At 38.5% G+C, this 22,849-nt stretch overlaps 1 protein-coding gene across 9 annotated transcripts in view; it reads left to right on the forward strand.

Moving 5' to 3' along the window:
- Positions 1–22,849, forward strand: part of Mast4 (microtubule associated serine/threonine kinase family member 4) — a 602,193-nt gene that overhangs the window by 537,357 nt on the left and 41,987 nt on the right. For all 9 annotated transcript variants that reach the window (XM_070031269.1, XM_070031266.1, XM_070031264.1 and 6 more), the window contains 5 exons: positions 1,063–1,272; positions 6,906–7,007; positions 10,940–11,072; positions 14,760–14,827; positions 17,206–17,291. In XM_070031269.1, coding sequence (XP_069887370.1) covers positions 1,063–1,272; positions 6,906–7,007; positions 10,940–11,072; positions 14,760–14,827; positions 17,206–17,291 — 599 coding nt within the window. The remainder of the gene's footprint in view (positions 1–1,062; positions 1,273–6,905; positions 7,008–10,939; positions 11,073–14,759; positions 14,828–17,205; positions 17,292–22,849) is intronic.

Below are 22,849 nucleotides of genomic sequence, written 5' to 3' on the forward strand. Positions count from 1 at the left end.
GGCAGTCAGTGTTCACAAAGAAGGAAGTGAAAGTTGGAAATTTTAGATATATTTTGCCACGGGAATCTCCTTGGCCTTTTGCTCATGGGACAACTCTTTTGAGGAAAGGATAAAGATGATTGATCTAAGGTGTTTGTCCTGGTACATGAAAACCTAGTCAAGAAAGCAAACATGGTTCACACTATAAAACTATAGCAGTAATCCTGAGTTCTGTGTAACTAATAACTAAAGAAAAATTGGAGCTTCTTGACAATCCATCTGAAAGAGCCCAAGATCGAACATAAAAGCATCACATTTCACAGATATATATGGAATTAGTTCAGAAAGCCTACAAGGGTCACCTTACATTTGATGGGACATTGGAAAAGGTATTGGCACCCTGAAATATTCCTTTTCATTTAAGTACCTTAAATCTTTACCATCTTCATGCCACATGATGAAGTAATTGCAGAATCTGCCTTATCTTTCCCCTCCGCTCTTTGTTAGCTTCATAGCAAAATAAAGTGGAGAGTACAGAAGTTTTCTGTATTCAGCATCCCACACATACACAGCTACACTCTTCATTGACCTCCAGCAGCAAGGTGGTACATTTCTTGCAATCAGTGAACCCTCATGAACTCATCATGATCTCCTACAACCCACATTTTCTTTAAGACTCTCTCTTGAGTCTGTACAATCAATATGTTTGGACAAATACGCATTGACAGGTATGTGTGATTCTTGTATTATACAAAACTGAGATCTCTCTCCCTCTCCTATTTCTCCCTCTTTCCCTTCCTCCTTTTCTTGTGCTGAAGATCAAGCTCAGGGCCTTGCACGTACTAGTCAAGCACTCTACTGGACACACACACACATACACACACACACACATACACACAGGAGACATACACACACATATACACTCCTCCCAGCCCAGAAGTTGGGGTTTCTTTTGACTTTATTTTATGGAATTCTATTAACAATTTGTGGAGGTTTTTGGAAATGCCTAGGAAATGGGATGGTTGAGTTATTCACGTCTGTCTCCTTATGTTACACCTGTACTTGTGTGTTTCCTCTAAACAGGCTACTGCTCAAATGGAAGAGCGTCTGAAGGAAATTATCACTAGCTACTCCCCTGACAACGTTCTTCCCTTAGCAGATGGAGTGCTTAGCTTCACTCACCATCAGATTATTGAACTGGCTCGAGATTGTTTGGATAAATCTCACCAGGGTCTTATCACCTCACGGTACTTCCTTGAATTGCAGCACAAATTAGACAAGTTGCTACAGGAGGTAAGAACCGTATGCCATGCATATAAAATTTTCTGATTTGTTTTGCATTTTTTCCCTGGGAAAAAAGAATGCTTTATGAGACAATTTTCTTACAAATGGTAGCTATGAGATATAGTTTATATTCCAAGGAAGCAAAGAAGAAAAAAAAAAAGCTAACTGATTACTACTTGCTGTAGGTTGACTCTGGTCAATATGTATAGTAATAGGAAGTTAATGTAATAACCTATACAGGAACCTTGAGACCCAGCAATCACTGACTCTGGGATAAGTGGGTTGTGAAGGATTTTGAAGTAGAGATTCCTGCCTCCTTACCCAGAAAGCTATAAATTGCTTGAGTATATGTACGTTCTTTGATGGTCCTATCTACTTCTAATATCTGCAAAAGCTAAATGGAAAATTGATGGCTTCTTCCAGGCTATGTGTCCTATTAATTAACCTGCATGTGGTGGGTAGTAAATGGCAACTTATATTTTCATTAGTGTCAGTTCTTCCTCTAACAACATATCCAATTTCTAAAATGACAGATAAACACAGGGCTGGTCTCTGCCTAACACTTGCATGCCTACCTCCTGATAACACCCCAGACAGGAAGGGAATGTGCTTGGTGGAATGGAATTAGTATATGATATTACTCCTCTCACTGAAATTGATCGGCCACAGTTCATAGGGGAAACCTATTTAAAAGCCTATGTATTTGGATTTATAATATTCTTGTACCTCATAGGGCATAAATTATACCCATGTGAAAGTAATCATAGATGCTTTGTTCCTAAGAATAAATATATAAATACTTGAACAAAACTAGAGGAAAACACTAGCCCTAATTTTGGAGAAATCCACCTGTCCTTGGCCCTGTACAATTTCCGTAATTTTAGCAAGGTAAGATGATTCCTCTCTAGCTAATAGCCACTGTTTTGTTTTGTTTTTTTTCCCCCTTTTCCATCCAAACTTTCCCATGGGGCTTTGTTTGCTGTTCTCATTTCTCACGTTTCAACCTTCTAAAACAAGTGTCTCTCAGGCTGTCTTGCGGGTGTGTGTGTGTGTTGGGGGAGACAAACATGTTGTGTTTCGGCTTTGTTGTTGTTAACTTCCAATTTGGCTTGGAGCAGGCCTCCCATACACAAAAATGAAAATAAGTTTAAGGGAAATGAGCATGTACTTGGGTATCCTGGCCTTGTACACTTAGCATAAGAGTTGCTAGATGCTTGCTCTCAATAATTACACTTAATTTATCACACAGATCGCTTGTCTGTGGACCTCACTGGAGTAGCACTATGAGATGAGAACTCATGTGACAGGGATCTCCCCTGCTTTGTTTTCCCAGGAAGGTATTTGTTCCATAGAGGGGCCTAAATATTTGTGGCACGAGTGTCTGACCCCTACTGTCCTCCAACCACCTCCCCCCCTCCCTGCAAAAATAAAACACCTCTCTTACCCATTTCTGCCCTGTTTATTCTAAGCATTTCTTTTCAAAGTTGTGTTTTCTCCAAGTTAATTTTCCTACAATCTTTTTTTTTGGTCGGTTGTGGGGCTTGAACTCTGGGTTTGGGTGCTATCCGTGCGCTCTTCAGCTCAAGGTGAGCGCTCTACCACTTAAGCCACAGCGCCACTTCCGGTTTTCTAGTGGTTTATTGAAGATAAGAGTCTCATGGACTTTCCTGCCCAGGCTGGCTTTGAACTGCGATCCTCAGATCTCAGCCTCCTGAGTAGCTAGGATTACAGGTGTGAGCCACCGGCGCCCACCTTTTTCCTACAATCTTATCCTTTCACTGATTCCCCTTTCAGCCTGTTGGCTGCTCTCATTAGAGACTTAAGGATTCTAGTAGCTTCCAGTCCAGATCTCAGATCAGCAGTACTCAGTGCTGTGATTTCAGAGGTATGTGTCTGCCTGCCTACTGATTGTCTTTCCACTTAGGCCACCACAGCACTGCTGGACAACCTTGCCTGCCTTTCTCAGGGTCCTTCAACGGGCTTCTCCTGCATGCTCCCCTCCCCTTGCCCCCCAATCACACCACTTTCTTCCTAGGTACCTCTTGGGACTACAAGCCCTCCTGGGAATACAAGTTGTAGTAACAACTCGCCTTGCCCTACCTACAGCAGCCACTAACCTCTCTGTTTTCTTCCTAAAATTCTCCCAACTTTCTCCTCCTATTCTATATCCACCACTTGAGCTGGACCCTCCTTTTCAGTGGTCTGCTTCCCTCTAGTCATAACCCCTCAAATCCACACTTCCATGCAGCAACAGGAACATCAGCCTCAGACTCTTCAGTGTTCCATAAGGGAAAAACCACAACATGGCCTATGTCTGCACACCCCTTGCAGTGTATTAAGCTCCAGCATATTGAGATAATAGTTTGGAGGTGGGGAGAACTTGTTTTATCAGCATAAAGCCGACTTTGAGGAAGATGGGTCAGCTCTAATTCCTGGTGCCCAATTCAGTGCCTTGTTATTGAGTGGTCAGTGACTATGGAGAGGCAGAAGGGAAAAACACATACGGAGGCATGTCTAAATATTTCGCCTATTATCATGTAATGTCATACTAATCTAACCTGCTGGGGCTTTTTCCATCAAGTCAACTTCTAGAAAATGCCAACTTCATGCTTATTTCTGTGTATGAGGATACCTTGAAAGTATGGAAATGGTACACCTTGAACACAAGAGAAAGTATTGGCATGGTACACTTTTAAGCACAAGAGGCAGACCAGAGAGCAACTCTGTAATCAACCTCTGTGAGAATCTTCTGTAATTCCAGAAATCTGTCCCAGGACATTATCATAATTATCAGCCTGCTTCTGTTTTTCATTCCTTTGTAAGCATTCCTTGAAAAGGGTAGAATTGATATCCAAAGCTATTTATAGCAAAATTGCCCACTTATTTTTTGCTTATTGATGATAGATTTTGCAGACTATTTCAAGGCAATTAAAAATAAATCTTAGCTGGTACTGGTGGCTCATACCTGTAATCTACTCAGGAGGCTGAGGATTGGGATTCAAAACCAGCCTAGACAAGAAAGTCTATGAGTCTCTTCTGTTAAGCACCAAAAACGGCCCAAAGTAGAGCTGGACCTCAGTGATAGAGTGTTAGCCTTGAGCACCTGAAGCTCAGAGACAGCATTCAGGCCCTCAGTTCAAGACAGCCCCAAGACCAGCTCACGCGCACGCACGCGCACACATACACACACACACACACACACACACACACACACACACACACACACACACACACAAAAATAAACTCTCCCTGTTGGTAAAATAACACATTATTGCAGCTGATATATTTCCTTTGCTTTGGCCTTTGATATAGCTGGTTGTTAGAAGAAGTTGGAATGAATTAATAGTTTTTTATTATGGTTTTTGAAATGAAATCTGTCTAGCCTGAATTGTGCATTTTTCAGTACTTTTATACATAAAACTCTCATTTCCCTTTGAAAACAGCCACCAAAACATGCTTGGCCTTTTAAGACAAAGAATTAGGTGGGCTTTGGGGTTTTTGTTTTTATTTTTAAGCTTCTCTCTTTAGGTAAGGCTAAACTATAAAAAAAAAAACATCATATTTCTTAGCATTCATTTTATCTTCCAAAATCTATTTTTGTTGCAGCAGAAAATTTATTATTTGAAGCATATGTGTGTGTGTGAGGAATGTATTATTTTCTAGTTGCTTACCAATTTCTTTATTTTTTAAATATAAGCTGATTTCTTATTCTTTTATGATTTGTATTTCTTTTTTTCCCTTCCCTTCCCTTCCCTTCCCTTCCCTTCCCTTCCCCTTCCTTCCTTCCTTCCTTCCTTCCTTCCTTCCTTCCTTCCTTCCTTCCTTCCTTCCTTCCTTCCTTCCCCCTGTCTTAATTATTTTCCTTGTTTTGTTGGTACCAATGTTAGAACTTAGGGCCTCAGGCTCTCTTAAGCCTTTTTTTCTCATGGCTAGTGCTCTACCAATGGCCTCTAATACAGTTTTGTTTTGTTTTAATTGGAGAGAGAGTCTTTCAGACTTTCTTTTTTTTTATTGTGAAAATACTGTACAGAGGGGTTACATTTACAGACTTTCTTATGGCTAGCTTTAAACCTCAATCCTCAGATCTCAGCCTGCTGAGTAGCTAGGATTACAGATGTGAGCCACTGGCACCCTACTCTGTACATAGTTTATATACTTACGTATTTTTAACATCATCTTTGATATGCTGGCCTAAATTCAATATGCATATTAAAATCATTTAAAAAATAAACTAGTCTGCCAGCTCTTTTTTTTTTTTTTTGTAGAGAGGACTTGGCATAGATGAAACACCTTTTTTTTCTTTTTTTTAAATCAGTCAAGGGGCCTGATCTCTGGGACTGGGCGCTGTCCCTCAGCTCTTCAGCTCAAAGCTAGCTCTCTACCACTTGAGCTACAGTTTTCCGAGTGGTTTATTGGAGATAAGAATCTCATGGACTTTTCTGCCTGGACTGACTTTTTGAATCATGATCCTCAGATCTCAGCTTTCTGAGTAGCTAGGATTACAGGCGTGAGCCACTGACACGCAGCTAGACGCACCTTTTTGTAGTTGCTTATTTCTTTGTCAGCAGAATTATATCATATTGTACCATCAGGGCCATGATACTTGTTTTTAATCCTTTGAGGAAAGTAAGTCATTAAAAAACAGTCCTAGGGCTAGGAAGGTGGCTCAGTGGTAGAGCACTTGCCTTGCATGCATGAGGCCCTGGGTTCAATTCCTCAGCACCACTTAAGCAGAAAAAAAAAGCCGGAAGTGGCGCTGTGGCTCAAGTAGTAGAGCGCTAGCCTTGAGCTAAAGAGCTTGAGGGATAGCACCTAGGCCCAGAGTTCAGGCCCCACGACCAGACCCTCTCCCCCCCCCCCAAAAAAAAAACAGTCCTAAAATGAATAAGTATAGAAGTTTACATCAAAACTTCCAAAATCTCTGTCCTATATCAACCCAATATTTACCAGATAATTCAAGAAGACCTCATTGAAAATTTCAGTGACTGTTGACAAACTGAACTTTGGTCTCAGAACATTTCATTGTGTTTGGGCAACATGTAAAGTAAAATTCAAAACTGGATAAAATTTTACTGAGTTGAGTGCCTATTTATTCCAATGATAAACATTAGTCAGCTAATATTTAAAGTAAGCATTGTATACTTCTTACACATGGGGAAGTAACTAACTTGTAAGCAAATCATCTTGTATATGTGAAGTATATTTCATGAGCATGTTAAATGCCCAGGATAACAGAATAACAGTCTGTTCCTGCTGTTTCACACATCTAACATGTTGCATCTGGTAAGTCCATGTTCTTGATCAGCTGACGGTACTGGTAACACGTTTTAATGTGTCATAAACTTTTAATGTCTCCTTCATTCATGGTTCACATTAAAGAGACATATTCAATTTTTAACATAGATAATAAATCAAAGTTTTGCAGTTAAAGTTTAGCTAATAGAGCTATTTTATGGATGTGGATGTTTAATAGTGTCCATTTATCTAGAGATAATGCCCACTTATCAATCTTTTAAGAGTATTTTCTAAATTGCTTAATTTTTGAACGTTTGCAATTAGCTCATTAGCATGCTTTGCTGATTTTCTTTTCCATTTAGTGGAGCAACACTGTGTCCTCATGCTGTTCATTGCTTTTTTCATAGGCCCACGATCGCTCTGAAAGCGGAGAATTGGCATTTATTAAACAGCTAGTCCGAAAGATCCTAATTGTTATTGCCCGCCCTGCTCGTTTATTGGAGTGCCTGGTAAGTTGCCTTTAGATGTGACTACATTATTTATTGTTAACTGCAGGAAAGCAGCAACCCACAGAAAGCTCCAGTTTCATTTCACTTCAGCCAGCAGCACTAAATGGGGAGAATTGGGATGAGCTGCAGCTTGTGAATGTGTGTGATGGCATCCATATGTGACTTGTCTTCTTTGATTTTAAGAAAGAATTCTAGAGTTGGTGCAGCGTTAACTGGTAGTCATCTTACATTCTGGTCAAACTTGAAGGATGGTCATGAAATAGTGTACTCGACCTTACTTGTGCATAATTACTCTGTGTCACAGCTAATGTAAAATGTTTGCTCTGCCTCGTGTTTTTTTGGAGTTTGGTGAGGGTCAGAGAGAAGGAAATCCCAGATATCCTATATAGTGACCCATAGATATAATTATTATTTGTTTTTTTATTATACTATGCTAGAAGTCATTACTATTGAGTAAACCCATTTGGAAAAGGGTACAGTGGGCTATCAGGAGGAATGACTTTTAGATATTGTTTCATTTTAAAAATTATATCTTAATAATACTCATTTTTCCCTTTTAAAATTTTTGTTTTACTAAATCTTGATTGTTATTTCAATCAAAATTGAAAATAAACATGGAACTTTAACATAAGAATTATTTAAAGGGCTAAATTAATATAGCATAAAGTTTCCCTTTTAAAAATTCTACCAGCTATTCAAGTAATTGAACTCCATGTATAATATGTTTTTCAGCATTTAATACACAATAATGTGTGTGGTTGTGGTGTTTTGTCCTTGTTATTCTCTTAATTAACATTCATTAGTTTTACAATATTGAAGTATTCTTAGCCTCAGAAATACCAGCACCAGATGAGAGATAGCAGAGGGAGGCAGATCTTGAGGTAAAAGATGGAGAGCAGGATTTCTATCAGCTTTGGATCCTTAGGACCCCACAAGTAAAAAGCATCATGTAGCTGAGCACTGGTGACTTATTCCTGTAATCATAGCTACTCAGTAGGCTGAGATCTGAGGTTCATTTGAAGCTAACCTAGGCAGATAGATCCTCAACATTCTTATCTCTAGATAACCAGCAAAAAGCCAGAAGTACACTACCTTGGATACCTGTGGTAAGAGAACTAGATGTGTGGACAGATAGAAGGGAGACATTGTTTCCTGTTTCTCCTATGGTGCAATAATATAATCAGTGGTGGGGGGAATGCTAATAAACATTAAAATATTTTTATGCACTATAGCCTGTATACTAGGAACAGATCTTGTCTTCAAAGAGGAAATGCATTTTTTTTATAGTAATCACTCAGCAGCAGATAAGAGAAGTAAAAGTATTGACAGGAACAAGTGGACTCTAAAGTAGCTTTGGAAATGTTTATATTCAGTATAGTTTAGAGATCAGATTAAACTGGAGTGTCAAGAATGTTAAAGGATGTTTCCTTAAGCTTTTATCTTATGCCAGCAGTTCCCAGGTTTGTCCTGTCAGTCCTGGGAAGTGTCTTTTCAGAGCTCTGAGTGATTAGATTATACTGGCTGGGCCTGTTTTCATTTGCAGTATGCTTTTTCATGTGACCCTGAGACATTCTTTTTTTGCACTCAAGCCCAGAGTTCAAGCCCCACCACCGACAAAAAAAAAAAAAAAATTCTGGGTGCTGTCCCTGCGCTCTACAGCTCAAGGCAAGCTCTCTACTGCTTGAGCCACAGCGCCACTTCCTGACCCTTAAAAATTCTTGAGTAATTATCAGATGAAACACAGATTCAAGGGTTTGGGGATTTAGCTCAGTGGAAGGAAGAGCACTTGCTTGGTCAGTGCAAGGCCCTGATTTCGGTCCTCAGCCCTGTGGGTGGGGGATTCAGATTTGAAGGGTGGTTATTCTGGACATTAATCAAAATAGGAAAGACCCTAGAAGGAAGAGGGTTTTAGGAACTGAACCATGAAATCAGCAACTGTGCTTTAAATCTCTGTACACAATTGTTTACAATATATTAATCGATGACCAACAAAACTTAAATATATAGGAAAAATTTATTATGAAAGTAATATAGAGGTCATTGACAGCTTCAACTTAGTACTTTAAAAATCTTTGCATAATGTAAGTATGAATAATAATACTTAGAGTTAAAAATATGGTAGCATTAAAGATTTTCTTTCTAATAGTTTTAGACATCTATATCTGGTAAATATCCTACAAACCTTTAAGTAAATGTAGTTTAATATTATGCTTAATTATATAGAGAGAGACACTGAATCTTCTAAGTAAAATTCTCAGATTTCAAAATTTATGTTATCAGACCCACAGCCTTGGATTCAATTTTTAGCACTACTCCCCAGCTCTAAAAAAAATTAAATTGAAAAAATGAAACTTCAGATCTAGCAGAGCAAGTAATAAATACATAGTTATAGTCCTAGATGTTCAGGAGGAGGAGGTGAATGAAGATAATTGATCCTAGGAGTACAAGGTCAACCAGGGCAATAGAGTACTGGGCCACATAAACCATTAAAAGAATATCTGCTCTTTTCCAATGAAATCCAGATCTTGAGTGGAGCATACATAGTATCTCAAATATTACCTTACAAGGTAGAAGCAATCATTATCTTTAGGTTACCCGTTGAATGAATATATTGGCTTAGAATATGAACAGACTTCAAATAGAAGTGAAAGTTACATACATTTTTTTAAAGCTACAGCTCCATGTTGTTTTGATTTACATTTCTTTTATGGCAAGAGATGTTGAACATTTCTTCATGTGTCCATTAGCCATTCCTATTTCTCCCGAGAAGTGTTTCTTTAAGCTTTAGCCCATTTATTAATTGGATTCTTGTTTCTTTGAAGGTTTTTTTTTTTTTTTTTTTTTTTTTTTGCGGGGGGAACGGTGTTAATTTTTTGAGCTGGCTCAAGAAAATATGACATATCTGATACATACGTATGCAATGGAATTCTATGCTTCCATCAGAAAGAATAATAATGTACCATTTGTAAGGAAATGGAAAGACTTGGAAAAATTATTTTAAGGGAAGTAAGCCAGACCCAAAGAAACATAGGGTGCTTGGTATCCCTCATTTGTAGTAATTAGAATGTGCCTATAAGTCTACAAGTAAACACGCTGGATGGTAAAAGACAAAATATTACACTTGGACATGATAAATTAAACATTCACAGAGTGAGACCAAAGGAGGATATTCTTAGGAGAGGATCATAAAGGTTCAGTAACATATAATGATATAAAATGATGTTTATTGACATGAACTCCAAAAAATTGAAACAAGAGGTTTTTGGAGGTTGTTTTTTGTGGGTATTTTTTGTTGTTATTGCCTTTTGTTTTTGTGGGTTTTTTTGTTTTCTCCTTTGTTGATGTTTTTGATTTCTGTGCCTTTTGTCTTGTATGTAAGTTTATTTGATTTGGGGAGGGGAAGGGGAAGCACAGAAATGGTGGGACAAAGGATGAACAAATGCAGCAGTGACACTCACTAGACACTGTTGAAAATGAACTATACCACTTGTCAGGGAGGGGGAGTCAGGAGAGGAAATTCTGGGAGAAAATGAGGGAAGTGGTGACACTATTCTAAAAGAAATGTATTCAGGGGCTGGGAAGGTGGCTCAGGGGTAGAATGCTTGCCTTGCATACATGAGGCCCTGGGTTTGATTCCTCAGCCACCACATAAACAAAAAAAGCTGAAGTGGCATTGTGGCTCAAGTGGTAGAGCACTCACTTTGAGCTGAAGAGCTAAGGGCCAAGAACTCAGGCCCCACGACTGACCCCCCCCCCAAAAAAAAATGTATTCATTACCTAACTTACGTAACTGTAACCCTTCTGCACATCACCTTTACAATAAAAACAAATAAATAAGCTATATCAATAGTAGTATTATAAATGAGATTTATGTAACAGAATCTCAGACCATTTTGGCTCAAAGCATTCTGTTTCTGTTTGTCTTCTGCCAGGAATTTGATCCTGAAGAATTTTACTACCTATTGGAAGCAGCAGAAGGCCATGCAAAAGAAGGTCAGGGCATCAAAACTGACATTCCAAGGTACATCATCAGCCAGCTGGGGCTCAATAAGGACCCTTTGGAAGGTAAGAACTTGGCTGGGTTAACCTTTCATTGCTTCTATTCTGTGTCCTCTAGAAGACGTTAGTAGCAAGTCTTTGTTTTTCCTATTTAGGCTCTCTATTGAAATGCTTCTTCTTGGGGAGCATCTAGTCCTGAGGAAAATGAGCCTGTTCCAGTTTTGGTTACCTGGAGAAGGGGTCAGGCCTTGATAGCTTAGAGGCCCGTGAGCCAGACTATCCTGGAGAATTTGGTTTTCAGTCTTCTCTGAAGACTTTTTCGCTGGCATAGCTAGATTGAACTCTTTTTGAGAGTAATTTTTATTTCGAAAGTGTTGCTGAAGAAATTAATTATCATTCCTTTAAAATTGGCATTTATATTTAATTGGGGTGTAAGGCAATTGATGGTAGATTGCTTTAAATCTGAGTACAGTAGTGGTAGGTGTCGTTTTGCTTTTATGTCTCAAGACAGTCTAAAGAATGATAGCACACATGAGAGACAATAATAGAAAAGATTGCGGGGCTGGAAAGGTGGCTCAGTGGTAGAGCGCTTGCCTTGCATGCTCAAGGCCCTGGGTTCGATTCCCCAGCACCACATAAGCAAAAAGAAAAAGGCCGGAAGTGGCACTGTGGCTCAAGTGGTAGAGCGCTAGCCTTGAGCTGAAGAGCTGAAGGACAGCGCCCAGGCCCAGAGTTCAGGCCCCACGACCGTACCCAAAAAAAAAAAAAAAAAAAAAAGATTGCATATCAAAGGATTTTTTGAATCAAATAAAAACAAGATAGCTTTCTATTGAGTACAGAGAATAGAAAACATTCTGTTAGTGATTTTTTTTCTTAAAAACCTAGTATGAGTAATGTCCCCACCTTTTCCTGTTCATTGTAGTTCTAGATTGTTACTTGTAAACCTTAGTATTATACACTGCCTAAAAAGGCTCATAAACACTCATCGACTCCTCATTCAAAATAGTCTTCCTGGTTCATCAAATTGAATTTGAACAGCGTTTATCCTGCTCCATTGTGCGTGATGAAAGTAAATATGGGCACAGAAATTTTTTTTCCCATCTAAAGCCAGGCAGCCTGCTGCTTTCTGCCCTGCTCTCTCCTGTGCTTCCTGCTTTGTTTGCTGTTGTGGCCATGGTATCTTTGCTTCCAGTGAAATGATGCATGCATTACTGGGAGATAATTCCAGATAAATTCATACTGTACTGAAAGCAATACCACAACAGATTCATCACTTATCAGAGACTGGTGGCTGCTTTTCTGAAAAGTTCCCTGGAGAGAGATTTTTCCCCCCATGGCTTTTAAATTACCATCTTTACCTTTTTGAATCATGAGTCTTCAGAAATGGTTTAAATCAATGAAATAAAAAAGGGCAGATGTTTAATGGTATTTAGATGAGTTTTTAAAAATCTCTTCAGGCATTACAAAATGATGCCTTAGCTTCCTCTTCAAAAGCTGACTTTCAGTTCCTTCCCATTACTACCCACTGTTTACAAATAATATGTATTTCCCAGATAATAGTTATTTAGCAGAAATTCTATTTAAAACAGAACCGCCTTTTAATTTATTTTTTTATGAAAATAATTGGAGTGAGGGGAGGCTGTCAAGGCAGATTACCCTGACTCTTCACGCCAGTGTGGTAAGGCTGTGTCAGCTCTTCTCAGTTTTCCTCCCTGGCAGTAAATACTACTGTAGCTGATCTTTGGTATGTGAATAGTCCCAGGCCCATTTATGTCCCTTAACAGAGGCCTTAAAAACTTGTAAGGGTCTCTGGCATGTTTCAAATTTGGTAATAAAAATTTATCACTAGGAGTCGCTTTTTTAAAAACTCTTGAGATTTAATTTTTTTAGTTCTGTCTGAGGATAGTTTTTAATCTGCTTGTTCTCAGGCAATTTAATCAATTTCTCTATGCTATTGGCATCCAAGCTAACATATCTGTAGCTGGTCCTTTGATGAGTGAGAGTTCTGGAGCTGTGTCATGGATTTAAACAAACAATTCATGGCCCTCTTTACCCCTCAGGTCCTTCCAAATCAAATTTATGGCAATCACATTGTCATTGCTTAATGTGTTAACTGTTATTTCTATTTTTAAACAGTGTTAAATACTACCTCTTTTCTGGAGATTCCTTCAATCCAAATATGCGTTAGTTTGTCTCTGTGTCTGTACATCATTTGAATGATACCAAGAAAGTATAGAGTTTAAACTAAGGTTATTTTTATCCTGGCATTTTCCCAACTGAGAACACTAGAGTCCATCTCCATATATTTTTTGGCTAGAATATACCAATTTTTACTTTAAATGTATTTTAGCTTCATAAGCCTTATGAATAATCACTAGCTAAAAATTATATTTATAAAAACACAAACATATGAAATAAGAACCTAAGAAATGATTATAGACTCTACAAAAATATGTATCTAAAACTATCACTTCTTATTACACAGGTCCACTTTTTTATAAAATTAGAAAGTACCTGTGGGAAAAAAATTTATTCTAGCTACACAGGGGACTGTGATCAGTGCGTTAATTAGACTTAGCCATTTACTTACATAAACTCAAGGATGCATTCCAACTTGAGCTGGGCAATTATATGCCTTTGTCATTTTTAACTAGACCACCAGGGTAGCGCTTAAGCTGATGTCAAGCATGTGGCATCCAGCCCAGAATTGATTACTTTGTACTATATAATTAATAATAAATAACAACCATTATTTAATAAACACTTAATTTTTGTTAGTTAACATGCTAAGAGCTTCACATGCATTATGATGCATTGTACTAATAAAAAAGTTCTAAGAGATAACTAATATCGTTTCCATTTTGCTGGGGAAGAGCCAAAAAATTAGACAGTGGCCTTAATCAAATCTTTTCATCTCCAAACCCTTCTGAACCAATCACCATTACCACTTCTAACAAACTGCAAATTCTCCTTATACTTGGTAGCATTTCTCTTAGAAGATGCAAAGGAATGAAACAATAGATGCTCACTGCAACACAAAAATTATTTCCAAGATGTAGCCAGTGCGTTTTTGTTGTCCATCAAATCCTGAAGAGATTTGCAACTTTTGTTTTTTTGGGGGGCGGGTATTTTTTATTTTTGGTGCGGTCCTAGGGCTTGTTTACTGTCCCTAGCTTCTTTTGTTCAAGGTTAACAGTCTACCATTGAGCCACAGCTCCACTTCCAGTTTTTCTTTTTACTTTTTCGTTTCTTTTGGTAATTTATTGGTGATAAGAGTATCATCAACTTTCCTGCCTGGGTTGGCCTTGAACCATCATCCTCAGATGTCAGTCCTCTGCGTAGCTAGAATTACAGGCGTGATCCACTGGCACCTGACTTGGAAGGACTTGTATATTTTGATATCATTTTAAACAGAGCAAGTAACCCTTTTTCCTCTGTTCAGCTATTCATAAGAAATTGTAAGGAGTGAGCACAGATCAAGATGCATTGTACTCATAACTGCTTTATTGAATGGCAACTCCTTTGTACAACTAAAGATCATAAAAATATTTTCAAAAAATAGAAAGAAATGGAATTCCAGGACAGGGTAGGTGGTGAGCAAGTGCATGTGACCAGCTGCCACTGGTTCTTGCTATGTTTAGATACAGTTTTCCTATGGCTATATTAGAATAAAGAGCACATCCTTCTTGTCTAATTGCAGTTATTTCTTAAACTGTACTTGGCTTTTTGTTTTCTTTGCTTTTTTATACCTAGAAATGGCTCAGTTGGGAAACTATGATAGTGGCACAGCAGAAACACCAGAGACGGATGAATCAGTGAGTGTGAGTATCTCTCCCCATGAAATATGCTGTTGGTTTTTGTGTTTTATTAGCATCTGGAGATTTTTGAGTGCGTTAATTACTTTCTTCAACAAATATTTATTGTCTTCTTCTGTATGCCAGGCACTAGGCAAACAATGTTTGTGTCTACCTTCTACAAAAAGCCTAATTTTACAAAAAAGAAGTCATGTGCAAAAAACAAAAACAAACCCTAGAATAACAAGTATGAATAAAAATCTACAAAGCAAAAAAGACTATGCACTGCTGGAATATACCATAAGGAGATTTGCTTTAGTCTGGCCAGTCACAAAAAACAAATTCCCTGGGGCCATGGCTCTTGAAATGCAAGACATGGTTAAGATGCCAAGGGACCAAGGAACACTGAAGACACAAGGGACATCTGTGGGCTAAAAGCAGGGGAGACCACAGAGATGGAAAGCTCTTGTCAGAACCCTTCCCACACACATGCACACAAGTCCCTGTTGCCCCTGTGTGTAGTTGCTTTTAAGATAAGCAACAACAGGAAGCAACCCAGCTTTGGAACAGTGTCCATGTATATGAGAAAGGATGGACTAAAAAGGAAGATGCTCCAATCAGAGTCATGGCTTGAAGAAAAGAAGTCAACTGGGGTCAGCAGGGTGCTTGTGGGAAAGTCAGTTAAGTGGCAGTTACAGGGACACCAGTCAGAGGTTTGGTTGGGGAACACTCTTGTAAATAGCTAACCCTAGCAGAGAAATCAGGAAGGAGCAGGCTAGGATGATCAGGAAACCTGGAACATCTGTATAATCATGGGGTGGGAATTGGGAAAGAGATTCTGGATTCAGATTGCTTGGATTTAAAAACTGGCTTCACCTCTTACTAGGTGTGGAGGGTGTAGGGAAATGATTCTCCTGTGCTTCAATTTCCCCATCAGTACAACAGTTACAAGAGATTATGAAATATTAAATGAGATAATTCCATGTAAAATGGATAAGAGAGTATCTTGGTGGTTAGAAGCTGTACTAAGCAAATGATGGTTGTCCTGTTAATTTTGATGGTTACTACAACTATCAAAACTTTAAATGTGTTGAGACTGAAGTTCTTTGGAAGCATCAGGAAAGAACTATCAAACTAGCAGTTGTCTTTCTGTCTGCTATCTTCTGGCATTCCCCTCTGAGAGTTTGTGGTAGAGATTTGAAGGGAGAGTTGATGGGACAAGAGGATTCATAGAGGGCTGGGCAGGTGGCTCAGTGGTAGAGTGCTTGCCTTGCATATATGAGGCCCTGGGTTCAATTCCTCAGCATCACATAAGCAGAAAAAGCTGGGAGTGGCGCTGTGGCTCAAGTGGTAAGGCACTAGCCTTGAACTGAAGAGCTAAGGTACAGCGCCCAGGCCCAGAGTTCAGGCCCACGACTGACCAAAAAAAAAAAAAAAAAGAGGACTCATAGAGAACCTTGCTGCCCAAGTCCAGGAAAGACAAATCATAGAGGTAGTAGCTGGACAAGTCAGTAATTCCAGCCTTGAGCTATTTGCTGTGATGAAGCCATAGCAGTTGATGATGACATTTTTGCCTCTGTGCAGAGGTCAAGAGAAAAGATAAGAGAGAGGGGGCTATATATGTTGAGGGGATCAAGTATCCCCAAGATCAGGTTGTGTTAACTGTATAGACTTCAAAGTCACCCAAGACGAAGGGAGAATCCAAGCAGAGAGCAAGGTTTGAAGTTGGGTACCCAGGTCTTCCAAAAATGAGCATGATGATGGCCAGCAGTGGCAGTCCTTAGAGGGAAGGATGGCACCCAACTCTATAATGTTCTCCCACAACAATAGGAAAGGCATTCTGGACCCTACAGAGTCTGTTTACACAGTCTCCCTGCTGTGATAAAAGGCATGAGAGAATTGTACTAAAAGCACTGGGTTTATTTGCCATCCTTTGAACGAGGCTTTTTAGAGAGCTGTCATTTAAAACTTTGAGATCTAAATCAGGCTAAGAGTTCAAGTAGTGAGGGAAAGAAAGGCAGAAGGTTTGTCATCTACCACCTTTTGTGAATAAGAAAATATGCTGAAGAATAAAATAGACATGCTTATAGTTGGGGACAGAGAAGTTGAATCTATTACCAAACTAGGAGGAAGCTAACTTGAGGAGGATACAGAGTGGAAATAAAACCAGGACTTTCCAGTTTCCTCCCTGCCATTGTCTTTGCTTAAATGTAGCTAAGCTGGAGTCACAAGGAAGAGTGGCTTAAGCGCTGCTGTGGCACTTTGATCTTTAGAGTTGGCCCTGGGTTCTTTTAGCTAGAATTCTATATTAAAAGACATGACATCCATTCAAGGATTATCTGTTTTGTCATTAAAATGATTTTCTCAAATCCTAGACTTATTTTTAACTTTGTTTTCTTTCCAAGAGTTCGAATACTTCCCTGAAACTGCGAAGGAAACCTCGAGAAAGTGATTTTGAAACAATTAAATTGATTAGCAATGGAGCTTATGGGTGAGTTAATTGAAGAGAAGCTCTCTGTTATATTTTAACACACCGGAGTGATATCTTTATTCTGCACATTCATCTTTTGCCAAATAGATGCCAGGCAGGGACTTCCCTTTTCAGATCACTGTTCCTTTCCTCAGTGGGGCTGATATACAGTCAGAATCACTTCTTATTGAATATCCAACTGCAAAAATAGCAAGTGGCCTAGCAGTTGTTTTAGAAGGTTGGAAAGAAGGTTTTATAAAACAAAGGAAAAATAGTTCTGTATTTCTGTTTGCATTTATTCATTCTGCCATGCTGGGTTTAGACTCTTGGGAGAGGAATTATACATATTATATATTACATAAAGCTATATCTATACACGTACACATATATAGTTTCATATATAGAATTGCTACTTGAGCATTACCTTGTATTTCCTATCTGATCAATAGTCAGCCTTCTGAGAAAACTATTTAAAATAAGGCTGTTGGAAAATTTATCATGATATGTTCCGTTAATCCTTATGTAACACCAAGATTTACTAAATTGAGCCTAATCCTATAATCTAATCAAATTAGTAGTCCTCCTCCCTTGATCCCATTTTTTTTTTCTTTAAGGAAGAGATTTATTTTCTAGATTAAAACATCCAAATAATACATTTTAGGCTCCTAGGAGGTAACAAATTATCACTTTCCTTTCTTTTTCCTTTATTATGGTACCATTACATAATATACAACATAAGCATTATTTTTCAGGGTATTTTCCTTGACATATTATTGTCTATATTTGTGGGATTAATTGTAATTCTTCATTACGTGTAATATGAAAAAATAAGGATAATTGCCATTTCTATCCCTTTCAACATTTATCATTACTCTGTGCTGGGAATCTTTGAATTCCCCTCTTTTAGTGGCTTGATCTGTTTTTATAGACACACAATTACCTTCTGAGGCATAACCTAAATAGCAACAAGATCTTTTTGAGTTACTAGTAAATACTGTGGGAAGGCAGTGAATGAACAGTCTAGGGCTTAATCCATTATAGACAGCCTAAGAATCCTAGCCTAATTAAGTATTAATCCCTCTTCCATCTGTATGTGGAAAGCAATAAATAATCCCAGAGACATTTATTGCCATTTACGACACATTCGAACAGATGAGGTAAAGTGATTTTTGTTGTGCCACAAGGGATATTTCTCCTTGCTAGTTTTTCACCTCTAATATTTTCCACACCATTAACTTAGTGAAGAACTTAAATATTTGTGAGTCCTTTCTATGCTTCACTGATTTGTTTGCAGGACTATGTCAGATGGCATATTTCTTGATGTGGCTCATAAATACTTTCTTGGCGTTACATTTTTCACAACATTTTCTTTCCTTTAAGGACCTCACAGGAAGTTTTCTACATAAAAATAGTGTTTAAGCATCTAGGTGTTCTTAGGTTTTGCCTATTTATTAATATTTCATGTTTTTTTGTTCTTTTGGAGATGGCTTGAGGAATTCTTTGTATATTAAATGGAAGAATTGAATGGGCTGGTGGGTTGGAGCATTGCTTAATTCTACTGGCAGTGGAAATCTAGAAAAAGATGATCTGGGAATCACTATTTTCATAAAACTTGGGCATTTATCTTAGCAGTATTTGGAGTTCTAATTGGTTGAGTAAACTCATTTGTAGTGCAGTTAAAGCACTGTAGAGTAGATGAGGTATATCACACTTTGGGGAACAGTTGGGAATATACAAGAAGTTAAACAAGCTGTGAATCAGTAAACACCCAGGATGTAGGCCAAGTCATTAATGGTTTCACAAGCTGCCTGTCGGAGCCTCTGCTATCAGTCAGGACTCTTTCTTTTTTTTCCCTCTCCCTTGCTCTACTCAGATTTAATCTCTCATTACATTTCTGACAGATTTCCTCTCTATTTTAATTATTTTTAATTTGAAATTTGAATGGAGGTACCTCTATCCATTTATACAGCTATAATGCTGATTGCAGGCTGGCAGAATTGGCAGAATAAATGGATCTCTAGATGCGTAGTGGAGCTTGGTTGTAGAAAATGTCTAGGGCATCAGCGTGTCCTTGTTTCATTACTCACATCAAAGGCTTAGAAAGAAGGATTTTGGTGACTTCACAAACTTTAATGATGCTGCTTCTCACTTTCTAATTAGGAAGGGCTTCTATTTGTCCTGCGGAAACACAGAGTGTAGTGACTTTCTCTTCTTACTTGGTGGCCATTCTTGTGAAAAGGATGATTTAATTTCTTAACCAAGCCCTGGTGGCTCACACCTATAATTCAGGAAGCTGCAATCTGAGTATCTTTATTCAAAGTCAACCTGGGCACATAAGTCAGGGAGATGCTTATGTCCAGTTAACCAGCAGAAAGCCAGAAATAGAGTGTGGTTCAAGTGGAAGAGCTCTCATCTTGAGCAAAAGAGCCAATTGAGAGAGCAAAGCCCTGAGTACCAGGGCGAGGAAGCACATTTAATTCCAGTTTCTTTCTCTGTTTAACATGGTTCTGACTATTAACTAAAAGAGAGTTGAGGCATTTCTTTATGCCTACTATATAGCACTTGGTAGAAGGCTGATTGTCATGTCAGGTACTGTGCTGCCTCCTTGTCTGTCTCTTCACTCACAAGACGCCTGAATGGTAGTTCATATCACTTGTATACAGGAAGGACAGTTCAAAGACATGGTGACAGATCCTCTGATTTTAAGCAATATTTACCTTTTGCTGTAACTAATATTGTTTAAAACTCCTTTTCTCCTTTATGCTAGTACTGGGGCTTGCACTCTGTGCCCCACAGTCTCACTTGGTTCTTTCCCTCATGGTTTATGCTCTACCCCTTGAGCCACACCTCCAGTTTCTCCATTTTTGCTGGTTAATTGGAGACAGAGTCTCTCAGGCTTTTCTGACCAATTCTCAGCCTTATGAGTGGCTTGGATTGTAGGCCAGGGCCACTGGTACCACCTGGCCTTTAAAGCTTTTTGCCATCTGAGTTGGGATATAGAGGCCTTTCCCTTTTGTTGCTCTGGTAATCCCAGCATGAGGGAGGCTGAGAAAAGAGGATAGCAAGTTTTAGTACTTGAGATACTTTTCACAGAAAGAATAAAATTGACTCCAGAATAAAATCACTAACTTGGAGAGGCACAGCACCTCCCCCACACACTTTCTCTACTCTGTAACCCCCATGTACATTATTCAAGAGACCCCTGAGTGCAAGCTGACATCTGCTCTTTCCTCACATGCTTCCTGTTGCCTTTCCTCTCCGCTTTCCTTTGACACACATCTCCTTGCTCCCATATGCAGCACCACCAGCCCAGAATCGTGTATTTGGCTCTCACAGCCTTACACAACTTACACACGTTAGAATCACACGCCAAATAGAGCAGAATCACTGGGCTCTAGGTTTTGTTAACTTCAGAATCCACTTCTCCCCATCCTTCCACACCTCATTCTTGCCTGGGAAGAGTGTACAAGCTCCTCTGGCTCACAGAGAACATGTCCCTGGGTACCCTTTAACTGTATGTCACCTCGCACCCTGGGGTTTTCATGATTCCCAGGAAGATTGCCAGAGGTAGAGACAGACCCAGCCTTTTACAACTAAGTAAGCCCTGGGGCCAGAAAGCTGAGAAATAGAGGCCATGTCAGTCCAGTGTAGCATTAGGATATCAGGAATTTTATATTCTGCTCAACAGTGCCAATTGCCTTTTTCTTGCTCTTTCTTGCTCTTTTTCAATTTCTCCTGCTCTCTGCTGACTTTAGTAATTTTAAATCATCAACTTATAGAAAAGTAGGACAGGTATCTGTAAAAGAGAACCATCATAGTAAACAAATTCTAGCATGAAGAATAATACTCGAAAAGCAAAACACAAATGTAAGAAACCAAGAACATAAAGCAAACCATGGGTTGGGGTATAGCGTGGAAATAGAATGTTTGCCTAGAATGAATGAAGGCCTGAGTATGATCCCTAGGACCACAAAAGCAAACAACCACAACACCAATAAAACTCTAAAACTCTCTTGAATTTCTAATTATGAAGTTTAGTTCACTTCTACAACTTTATCAAGATAGACCCATCTGTCCTGAGTCAGGGATTTCTCAAGCTACTACAAGACAAATTTCAATTACTTTAGGTCAGTTTTCCAAAGGATTAGCTGATTATTTTAAATACACCATAGTATGGAAAAATAAAAAACTCAAACCAAAATTTTATATACTAAAAATCTGAGATATAGATGGAATCTTTTTTTTTTTAACACTGTGCTACTAAGATCCTTATTACAGATGCTGATCAGATTGAACTTAAAGCTACATTTCTTTTATTCTTTTATAAAATTCTGTAGAATTCTGTTCTTCTACCTTCTATGATTCCTGGAGCATTATTTATGTAAGAAATGGTGGTGTCTCATGCCTATAATCCTAGCTGTTCAGGAGGTTGAAATCTTAGGATTGTGGTTTGAAGCCACTTGGGGCAAGAAAGTTCATGATGACTCTTAAACTCCAATTAACTACCAAAAAGCCAGAAGTGGAACTGTGGCTTAAGTGTATAATATAAGGAAAGAGAAGAAAAGGAAAGCGGAGGGGAGGTGGGAAGGGAGTGTAGAGAAGGGGAAGGGATGCTTGGCTGAAAAATCCATTTGCCACCTTGTGATAGTCTAAGTGTGGAAATGCCAATATATTTGCTTAGACATTGAAGGGTCCTTGGCACTGAGCTTAAGATAAAATGTTTGAGGGAAGAGTTGGAAAGGAAGTTGCATGAAAACTGACTTCTAGGTAGGTCATTATAAAAAAAATAAAGATGCTTTCCTTTCAGCATTTTGAGTTCTCAATTTTATTTCAAAATGATAGGTTCCCTTTTCAGAACCCACTCTTGGTGACAGTTACTTGTTTACCAACGCTCATTCCAGGGATTGCCAAGTTGTTTTCTGTCCTCTTTTGTTATATTCTGCTAGCATTATCTGATTAGAAGCAGCTTAAGTGACTATGGATTTCTGATTTTATCCAACCAGTAATAGGGAAAACAAAAATAGAGTAAAAGCTTTTAATCTGATACAGAAAGAATTATTAATTGGTTAAGAAAAAAATCAGTGTAGGAAAGTATTAAAATATATACTTAAAACATTAAAATTTGACCTACATATATATGTTTATTGGTCTTTCAATGTAAGGCCTTTGAAGACAGCCAGTATAAGCCTCCCATAAAATACATTGTTTCTGTTTTCCAGTTTTAGCTTCTTTAAAGTAAAATAAATACTTGAAGCAGTCTGACTGTAGGAATCTAGGATTATATGATTTTTTAAAATTATCCCCACTAAACCCCTTAGGAATTTCATTCAGTAATTCACATCTTTGAAACTTTCTGAAACATTCCTTTAGTTTTCTTATAAACAAAACTTCTCATTTTCAAATGGATGATTCGGTATGATATGGTTTGAATATTTACTTAAGTTCATTAATTTTGATATATCAACCATGCCTCAAGGGGTCTGGTGTCTTGCTCTAGAAAGTATCTGGATAAGGTTTTAGGCTGAGATAAAATGGTCATCCCACAATACAGTTGCTTGACACCTTGGGGTTGGAGGGAA

Source organism: Dipodomys merriami, unplaced genomic scaffold (genome assembly GCF_024711535.1).
Source record: "Dipodomys merriami isolate MVZ:Mamm:240054 unplaced genomic scaffold, mDipMer1.0.p SCAF_20, whole genome shotgun sequence".
NCBI classification, from domain to species: Eukaryota; Metazoa; Chordata; class Mammalia; order Rodentia; family Heteromyidae; genus Dipodomys; species Dipodomys merriami.